This window comes from Octopus bimaculoides, chromosome 2 (genome assembly GCF_001194135.2).
Source record: "Octopus bimaculoides isolate UCB-OBI-ISO-001 chromosome 2, ASM119413v2, whole genome shotgun sequence".
Taxonomy (NCBI): Eukaryota; Metazoa; Mollusca; class Cephalopoda; order Octopoda; family Octopodidae; genus Octopus; species Octopus bimaculoides.
The window spans coordinates 3,779,600-3,790,384 of NC_068982.1; the positions used below are offsets into that span (position 1 = coordinate 3,779,600).

General features: G+C 39.4%; 1 protein-coding gene across 1 annotated transcript in view; it reads right to left on the minus strand.

Annotated features, from left to right (window-relative positions):
• Positions 1–10,785, minus strand: part of LOC106884236 (cell division cycle protein 27 homolog) — a 50,304-nt gene that overhangs the window by 4,672 nt on the left and 34,847 nt on the right. The window contains exons 13-18 of the mRNA XM_052965945.1: positions 10,732–10,783; positions 9,801–9,928; positions 8,237–8,354; positions 6,051–6,179; positions 5,692–5,766; positions 1,338–1,494 (exon numbers count right to left, since the gene is read on the minus strand). Coding sequence (XP_052821905.1) covers positions 1,338–1,494; positions 5,692–5,766; positions 6,051–6,179; positions 8,237–8,354; positions 9,801–9,928; positions 10,732–10,783 — 659 coding nt within the window. The remainder of the gene's footprint in view (positions 1–1,337; positions 1,495–5,691; positions 5,767–6,050; positions 6,180–8,236; positions 8,355–9,800; positions 9,929–10,731; positions 10,784–10,785) is intronic.

The window sequence follows — 10,785 nt, forward strand, 5'->3', positions numbered from 1 at the left end:
TACCTCTCAACTGCATCAATGCGCACCGGCCCCCCTCACTGATATGAGGCCCCGCTTGCTAGATCAACTGATTAATAAAACAAAGCTCAATATTTCTCTAGCCATCGCTCATCGTCTCTTTTTAACCAAATCCAGTGGCTAGCCTTCTCCACTGTAGTTTGGATATATATATGATGGGCTGGGCTTCTTCCAGTTTCCATCAACCACATTGACTCAGAAGGCTTTAGTTGTCCCAATGCTATAGTGGAAGACACTTGCCCAAGGTGCCATGCAGTGGGACTGAACTCAGGGTGGGAAGCAAGCATCTTACCATACAGCCATATCTTTAGTCTCATAACTTAATATGTAACACTCCAGAACACTGTGTGCATTTAAAGATTAGGTTATCTAAATGCTAAAACAACTTGAGGGTGGGTGTGTGTGTATTGGAGCATTACAATCAACTGAATGTAGAATGTATCTGATGACAATCTGAAACTAATTGGTATTAAGAATCAGTAGCAAGCTGAGAATGTACAATGAAGCTCTGATTACCATTCAATACAAACAGGAATAAGTAAATAGGTGCATACATAATCAATAAATGGCCATAACGATTCTAACAAAATACACGACTAATCAAGAACCTTCCCTGCATCATTCCCATGTTATTTCAATCCTACAGATTCTCACAGGAGAGGGTAAACATCTTTATCAATTATGTCCACTTTCAATGCTTTGTAATTGTTTAAAGCAGTTTTGGAATTTAACAAAACAATTTCCAATGCAAAGATGAATAGCAAAAAGAAACTAAATTAACTCAAGTAAATCAGATGGTTATTCTTCATCATTTAACATCTATTTTCCATGCTGGCATGGGTTGGACTGTTTGACAGGAGGTGGCCAGCTAGAGGGCTGCACCAGGCTCCAATTGTCTGTTTTTGCATAGTCTCCTCTAAGGTCGGATGCCCTTCCTAACACCCACCACTTTACAGAGGCCCCAGCATAGGGGCTCTTTAAATGGCACCACCACGGGTGATTTTTACAAGGATTTCTAATCAACAGACATTAATGCCAGCTCAGTTGTCTCCTTTTGTCACACCTTGTCAAATCTTTTCATCTCAAGAGTGTATCTTCCAAAACACTTACCCTGCTCATATTTTTTCTCCAATCACCAACTTGCAGGTGTTCGATTAGGACACCAGAAATTCCAACCTTTCAATCTACCGTTAACCCAATACTAAGAGAGTCCAAAAGGATTTTGAAGCATCATTCTTTCCAAACCAACAAGAAAAATACAAAAAACAAAAAAGATACAATAAAGGACAAACAGTGATTAATGTTTCAAAATGCTTTACCTGGATCATTCATTTTGACAAGAGAATCATCATCGTCTGTTACATAGCGTTTATCTATGCCTTCTTTAATTTGATTATTTATACCTTTTGGATCCAGGTCCATTGCCCAAGAAAAATTAGACAGAGCTAAATGGGTATTTCCAAGTTTTTTATGTACCTGCAAATGCAACAGAAAATTTTAGATTTTAATCCAGATTATCACTCAACAAATTTTATTTCATTTCAAACTGTTGCCAAAGTTTATTTCTGTTATGACATTAAAATGAAGGACTTCAGAATTACAACTCAAGCTTGTAGGAGACAATGACCAGCGCAATAGAGGACCTGTGATATGGAAGGAGACCATGACAGAAGGCCCTCCAAAAAAACATTACACAGTGGTTGACATTATAGAAAGGGGGTGCACCTGTAGCAACTATACCAAAAAAAGAATATGTAGAAAAAGACTAGGTAGGAATTCCATAAAGCAAACTCTTTTATTGAGTATGGGCAGACAAGGGGTGGAGTGGGACCAGAAAGAAATTGGAAGAGGAGGTAAAGCTTCACATCCAACAGAGGCATAGTCTGCAGTAAGAACACAAGTTCCTACAAATGTTTAAAAAGCTCTGCAGTTGATGGCTTCTTACCACGATGACTTAATTAGTAGAAGAAGTGGCAGTTGTAGTTGTCTTCATCATCATCAATGCCAGTTTTCTATGTTGTTATGCATGGAATGGAGAACTGCACCATGCACCAATTGTCTGTTTTGGCCTGGTTTCTACAGCTGGATGCCCTTCCTAACAGCAACCACTTTACAGAGTGTAGCTGGGTGTTTTTTTTAAGTGGCACCAGCACCTGCAGGGGTGCCAAGCATCTTGCAAGACAAGGACCTCTCAGTTGAGAGAGGGAGCAGAATTGAAAGAAGTGGCCATGTGCCAGGCGAGAGGTAGGGGTACAATAGAGGAACAAGGATAGCTGGCTGACGACAGGAAATACTTGGTTACCTCAGTAGGACAAGGAAGAACAGGCAGGTGGAAGAGAGTTAGAGAGAAAAATAGAGAGAGAGAGAGAGAGAGAGAGAGAGAGTCAGAGTGAAGGATAGAATGAGAAGTATTCGTGAAGCTACCTCTGCTGGCAACAAAATGATTCAGTCAGAGTGAAGTGCAGATTGTATGATGCCTGCATATAAAGTGCTATGCTGCATGGTAGCAAGATGTGGGTCTTGTAATGAGGAAGATTTGTGAAGAAGGCAACACAGAAATGAGATGAGCAGGTTCAAGTGAACGAGTTATGGGGGACTGAACGCAGACAAGCTGAAGGGACAATTGGATATTAGAGAAATTCAATGGAGAAAGCAAAAGAAAAGACTACACTGACAGAGGAATATCATGGAGAGAGAAAGAGAGAGAGAGAGAGAGAGAGAGAGAGAGAGAGAGAGAGAGAGAGAGAGAGAGAGAGAGAGAGAGAGAGAGAGAAAGAGAGAGAGGATGACAGCAAGATAAAATGTTAAGTGGACAGAAACCATGAAGAAAGAGAGGTCAATGAAGTATGGGACAGAATGGTGAAGACTGATCACAAAGGACTGAATGTTACAGAGATAACCAAGGGTTACAACTTGTAGCAAAGCCTTATGCTAGAGAGGACAGCCAAACCTATACAGACAAAGAAAGAAACACATGTAAAAATGATGGATGCAGTCGTGTTGGTGGAGACTGGAATGCCTGACAAACAACTACTGAGTCTCTCCTGACCATTATATTAAGTTTGTACATTACTCTTCTGTTACTCTGTGTTGAATCCCCTCACCATTATCCCTTCTTTATCCACCCCCAACATTTCCCATCACTCTCTTCTCCGATCACTCATTACTGACATTAGTCCTCCTCTCTTACCAGCATGTCTTCATCACTCTCTCCTCTATCACTGTTGACGTCCATCATTCTCTCTACTCCTCTTGCAATTTCACTCATCCACGTAGCACATAAAAAGCACCATTTGAGCATGGCCGTTGCCAGAACTGCCTGACTGGCCCTTGTGCCAGTGGCACGTAAAAGCACCTACTTTTGGTTGGTGTTAGTAAGGGCATCCATCTGTATAAACTTTGCCAGATCAGATTGAGCCTGGTGCATCCTCTGGCTCACCAGTTCTCAGTCAAACCATCCAACCCATGCCAGCATAGAAAGCGGACGTTAAACGATGATGATGATGATGACTATTCTCTCTCTCTCTCACACCACATCCCACTGCCCAAGATGTTTCCAAACTAAAGCCATTGTGTAGATGTCGATCAGTCTGTAATTTCCCTCCCATCACATTAGGAAGCTTGTCACTATTACAAGAGGTGGATATTGGTTCACAATCAAAAATGTCTTATTCACAGCAGTCCAAGATAGACATGGCATGGTTCCAACAGGACACAGCAGCAGCTCACAGAGCAAGGGACACAACCCAACCGCTCAGTCATTTTTCATAAGAAGAATCTCCATGGTTGTGACATCATAGGCTTGTCACTACATCCTCCTAATCTAACGACCCCTGTTCTTCCTGCGAGGGTTGCCTCAAAGAAAATGTTTTATGCTGTCAAGCCTCAGACACTCCAACAGATGAACAACAATATTTGCAGCTGAAATCTAAGCACTGAAACCTGAAACATTAGGTGTCGTTGAAAACACCTTAGAAGGGCACATTTGTGCAAACCAAAAAAATGGGTGCTGCAATAATTTGTCAATTTAAAACCAAAAATAAAGGACTTATTAAATACCTCAAAGCCTCATTGAAATTTTTGCTCCATGCTCTAGCATATGTAGACTATTTTAAAACATGGAAGCACCTCGTACATTGCAATGTTTTACACACCAATAAAGTTTTAAAAGCAAAGAAAAACACTATTTTTATGCACCCTCCATTATTATGAGAGATAATAAAATGGTGTGAAATATTAAGTGCGAAACACTGATAAGAAGAGGAGCTTTACCATCAGAACTACACAATAAAAACTCAATTGTCAACGGTATTTACAAGTTGTTTCCCCTCCCTTGGCCGAAGGGAAGTAATTCTTTCAACCAAATATTGATATTTGTTGCTTTCGAACGCAATATGGGATTTTAGAACTAGAAACCACAAACTAAATGAAGACGTGGCTAATACTGTCCCATCAGTAACTTTATTATAATAATGATGATGGTGATGATGATGACGGTGATGATGGTGGTGGTGGTGGTGATGATGATGATGATGATGGTGATGATGATGATAGACGTCTTTCTAAATGATGGAAAACAAAAGTTGAGCTCACCAAGAATTGAATTCAGAATATTCCAATGTTGCAAAACATTTAACCTATTTCTCTATTTCTGCCATTCATAATATTCAAAAGTTTGGCAATATTCAACTCATTTGCTTTATTCATCAAGTTACAAGAGAAGCAGCCTGGCATTCAAAGTAGAGGCCATCCACATTTCACCATCTGAAGCCACCTGTCTCTGCTAGTTCTTTGATCTCACATTCATACCAGTTCCTGTCCTTCACCAAAGCTTCCATCCCCTCTTGGTTGACGAAATGTAATGAGTGCAGGAAGTGAACCATGGATCAGAGCAAGTAATAATTCAAGGGAACTGGGTCCGGACCATACGCTGCCAGTGTAAATCAGTTCAATTCACACAAGTTCCTGCACTTTATGTTGTTCGAGCAGTGTGAGGTCTTGTCTTGCTGCAGAAGACTTCACTTTCTCTTAACCAATACCAGGTATTTCTGCCACCCAACTGCTTAAGCTGTTTGGAGTCCAGGTCGGCATCGATACTTTGTCCATCCAGAACAAACTCATAGCGAATTATCCCCTCGTAGTTCCAGCAGACATAGAACATCACACCTTGTTTTCGAAACATCCCATTTTAGGAGACAGTTTAACCACTTGCTTAATCACAGCTTATGTTAGAATTGCAGAAAAATATCTTCCTTGGATTATTATTTGTTCCGATCTGTGGATCACTTCTTGCGTTCACAACGCTTCATCAACTGAGAGGAGTTGGAAGCTTCAGTGAAGGGGTTCTTCTCCTTGAAGGACAAAAATTGGTTTTTGCATTGGATCAAAGAACTAGCAGTAAGGCAACTTCAGACGGTGCAACGTTATGGCCTCTTCTTTCAATGTTTCGTTGCTTGTTCCCACTCGATGAATAATGCAAATAAGTTACCAAAATATTGCAAGACTTTTGATTCAATAGAACATGTGAGAACATTTGACATCTTTGTTTTTTGTTAATGAGCTAACATGAATGGAAATGCACTTCAGTGACCAGTGTGACAACAATACTAAAGAAATTCAGTTTTTTTCTTTTAAAAAAACATCAATTTGATTGCATTCAAAATCAAGACTCACCTTTCCTATTAGAAAATATACTAAAGATTCTTTAGGGACAATTTGTTTCAGTTCTTCTAATTCTTCTAAGGCTTCCTGAAAATATAACATTTATGTAAGATTGGTAAATAAATTCAAACAAATGCAAAAAGATAACAAAATCAATACGGCTTACTTTCAAAAGTGATAAATATAGGAAAATTTATAGAAATTGATAGAATCAAAGCATTGGGAAGTGTTTACCAGCAAATGTCTTCCAAACTGACTTAAGCATAAAAATGGGGACAGTATATTGTAGTTCAGGTTCTAAGTGCTACCAATTTTAGCATGAACTATAGAAAGGATACATTTTACTTATGGACGATGATGACGATACTTACTTTATGTTTATCATTGGCAAATAAAATGGAAGCACGATGGAATTTACAAAGAGGGTTGTTGGGATCAATAGAAATGGCTCTATCAAGGGTCTGTAGTGCCATTTCAGATTTCTTCAATGCATGTTGTACCTATAAGAAAAGAAAGAAACAACTGTTATGCCAGATTCTTTAAACTAAGTTTTTAAAAATTAAGAAAAAAAATTCAATGAACCTTGTAGCAAAACTATGTTCTTGATAAAAACCGTTCAGAAGGAGAAAATTAGAAGTTTGGGTTTGTGTCAGGAAGGGATATCACTGATGTCCTCTTCTTAGTGAGACTTCTGCAGAAGTTCTTAGCAAGCCATTAATACCCAGCAGTCACTGAAGAAGTTTTTCAACAGAATACAACACTCTGTGGTCTGATGGTCAAAAAGAAAATTAAGATTAGATGAATGGCTTGTGACAAAAGTAGAAGCCATGTCCAGAAATGCTGTCAATAAGATAAGGATTAGCAAAGTGCTCAGCAAGAAATTTAGTAGGCAGGTAAGTAAGCCAGGTGGTCTGGTTCTCAACCCAATTCTGTTTATTATAGTTCTTTAGTTGTTACAGAGAAGTTTAGAAATGGCTGTCCAAGAAAACTTCAGTAAGTCAGTGGCCTAGTTCGCATAGCTGAATCTATTGAATTAGAGTAGAAATTGCAGACAAAACCTGGAATCAAAAAGTCTTGGAAAAAAAAAAAAAGAAACCAGAAGAATTTAGTTAACAAGAAAGAGGAGAGAACTTTACTGCTGCCTAGAAATTGGATGTAGTTGATAAGCAAAGAGGAGTTCCATCCAATGCATCTAATGTAAACTGAATGCACAACAGGTGCAACGGGATCACAAGTGGCCTGACGGAGATGCAACAGATATTCAAGAGGAACCACATCAGGCTTCCTTGCCTGTTTGGGCATGGTTTCTATGGCTGGATGCTCTTTCTAATGCCAACCACTTTACAGAGTGTACTGAGAGCGTTTCTTTATGCCAACAGCACCAGTGCTTTCTATGTGGCACCATCACCAGTGCCTTTTACATGTGAAAAACTGGAAAGAAAATTACACAAACGTGCTTCACTAGTTGTGTAATGTTAGTGTACAAAAGCAACAGGGCAGAAACAAACTGATAGACAAACTAGGTGTAAGAGGAAAGAGATGTGGTACGCAAAAGGAAAGACTGCGCTTGTACAGATATGGGTTATGCATGAAGGACAACAGTTAGGGCTAAGAAGTAAACGAGTGGAAGGAACTGGCAGGAAAGGTAGACCAAGGAAGGCATGGGAAGAAGTAGCGAAGAACTGATCTGAAGATGCTCTTGCAAAATGGATGACCAAAAACCACAACCAGTGAGACACTGTGAAGATGACCATCCAACAAGTATTGGAAAATGGACATAGAACAATGACTAAGAGTCATCATCATCATTTAACGTCTGCTCTCCATGCTGGCATGGGTTGGACGGTTTGACCAGAGCTGATGAGCTGGAGAGCAGCACCAGCATCCAGTCCGATTTGGCATGGTTCCTATAGCTGGATGCCCTTCCTTATGCCAACAATTCCAGGGGTGTAATGGGTGCACAGGTGCCAGGTCTTTTCATTCTTTACACAAGAGAGAGACAGTCATCAGAAGTAAAAGCTACAAAAAGCAACAAAAAGAGATGCCTTGGAAGATTAAATATCATCATCGTTTAACGTCCGTTTTCCATGCTGGCATGGGTTGGACGGTTCGACTGGGGTCTAGGAGGCCAGGAGACTGCACCAGGGCCCAATTTGATCTGGCAATGTTTCTACAGCTGGATGCCCTTCCTAATGCCAACCACTCCAAGAGTGTAGTGGGTACTTTTTACGTGACACCGGCACAGGGGCCAGAGGAGCTGGCATCGACTGTGATGGGATGGTGCTTTTTATGTGCCACCGGCACGGAAGCCAGTCAAGGCGGCACTGGCATCGGCCACGTTCGGACGGTGCTTTTTACATGCCATTGGCATGGGGGTCACAGCTACAATTTCCATTTGATCTAAACAGCTTTTCTTCTCTGAGAAACAATTGCTGTCCCCCCCACAGCAGTTTGTTTGTGGTAATGAGGAAAGTAATATCACTCAAAGGTTCCCATTTCAGAAATCAAAATGACAACATTTAGCATAATGTGTACAAGAAACAAGAGCAACGCTTACCACACCAACGTGACAAAGCAGAGCAGGACTTTTGGGATTAATCATCAGTGCTTTATTGAAGTGCAATTCAGCAAGTTGGAATTTCTCTTGTTTATAATAGATCATTCCAACTCCATACCTGGAATATAGCGAAGAAAAAGTAAATCCTTCAATCACAAAAAGATAATGAAACAGCACAAGTTCAGATCAATGACAAATAAAAAAAAAAACAACAAATAAATAATAATCATTAAAAAAATTACATAAAGTTGTTAAAATCCAGTAATTATGATGCAGTAGTTTAACCCTTTTGTTACTATATTTATTTTGAGATGCTCTGTATTTCTTTCAATTATTTTAAATATAACAAAGAATTTGATTAAATAACTTGATTATCATTAAGCTAATGTTAGAGACAAAAATTGTGACTAAGGTTTGGTGGAAGATTTTAACTCAAAACTTATGAAAACAAGACATTTGTTCTACAGAGTTAGAGGCGGTTTCAGCCAGGTTGGGAACAAAAGGGTTAAGAATAGTAAATACTGAGCAGAGATTCCAACAAAAAGATTGCGGCCAAGAGCTTGCAGATGCTGACCATTTCTTGAGCATAGGTAGAATTGCACTGTCTAATGCAGTGGTTCTCAACCAGGATCCATATAAGATTTTGGAGGGTTCAGGGAACAAAATGATATATTGGGGAGCCACAATAGTAATTTGAGGGCCCCTGAAAACATTTTGCTTTAGATGTGTGTATTGGTTATGTACTGCAAAAAAACAGCTGGGTTTCTTTTCCTAACATTTTACATAATTCAACCTACACAAGGGAATGTGTGAAAAGTAAAATAGGAATGTAGAAAGAAGTACCTATAAAACTAGTTTATAAACATCAAATGGCTATGGGGAGGAGTCCATCAGAATAAAATGGTAATCAAAGGAGCCTGTAGATAAGAAATGGTTGAACACCACTGGAAAATACAAAAACTAAAAGAAGCAGCACGTATGCTAGGACACAACAACCTCCTAAGCAGACTGAGGTACAGATACGAATAGTATATGGGAACTGGTATTAAGGAAGGATAGGAAAATATTAGATTTATAAGCCCTAAAAATTCACTCCATAATTGCCCACAGGCATATGGTGTAGTGGTTAAGAGCACGGGCTACTAACCCCAAGATTCCGAGTTTGATTCCTGGCAGTGGCAACAACAACATAGAAAAATACCTTAGGAATGAGAACCCAGGTTCAAAATTTCCCCAAGACACCTGATGAAGACTGGAGGGTATATCAGCAGAAACGTTGTGTTAGCAACAAACAAGATGAAAACAAATATCCATCAAATGTAAATATTGTACATAATTCCTCATCTCTTAAATATAGAACTGAACTGAACTTAATTTGATAACTTTTTTCTGCTTACATTAAATCTGTGATGTCTAAATGTAATTTTGAAAAGAACAGTTCCCCCGTTGATACGTTATTGCAGATCCAACACATGGGAAAATATATTTATAAAAAGATATAAAACCTTTTGACATCAATAATGATGCTGACGATGGTAATATTCAGCCAGGAATTGAAACTTACCATGCATTATAATGTCTGGAATCAACTCGTATAGAATTACGGAAACTCGATAAACCTTTTTCAAATTCTTCTGTAAAGACATATTCATGGCCCAGTAAAGTATATGCATAGGCAAAATTAGGATCAACCTGAAAAAGAGGGAGAGAAATGGGGAATCTCAGGTAACAATTATAGATTTCTGCAAAAATAGTTTATTTTCCTAACGACTTTAATTCCATTCAATATTAACAATGCAAGATGACTAGCAGCATTTCATCTGTCTTTATATTCATCACCATCGTTTAACGTCTGCTTTCCATGCTGGCATGGGTTGGATGGTTTGACTAAGGACTGGCAAGCCAGGAGGATGCACCAGGCTCCAATCTGATCTGGCAAGGTTTCAACAGCTGGATGCCCTTCCTAACGCCAACCACTCAGAGAGTATAGTAGGTGCTTTTTTTTTTTACATGCCACCAGCATGGGGGGGGGCAGTCAGGTGACACTGGCGTCGACCACACTCAAATGGTGCTTTTTTACGTGCCACAGCATGGGAGCCAGTCAGGTGGCACTGGCATCAACCACACTTAAAATGGTCGTAGAGAATTTCAACTTAAAATTCGCACCAGCTAATCCTTCATACTAACTACTAGAGTTCACAACAGTTCAAGTTAGCCAATATCTCAATGAATGAGTGTTGTGGAGTTTAGTAACACCCAATGAACACAGAGTAATTTCCAAAAAATCAGGGTTTTTATAACTGCTCATATCCAAATTCTAAGAACTGTATTTCGTGAAAGATTTGACGAAAGTTTAGAATTCGTACATGGGCAGTAATTTTAACCAATGGGATTACCGACAATTATGCTTGTTCGGGCAAACGACTGTTCCATCATACTGCTGCCTTTTATGGCTCGCTACATAACTAAAATAGAACCAATAGACAGCTACTCACCTGAATTGCTCTTTGAAAAAACTTAATAGCTGTATCGTGCTCTTTCTGTAAACT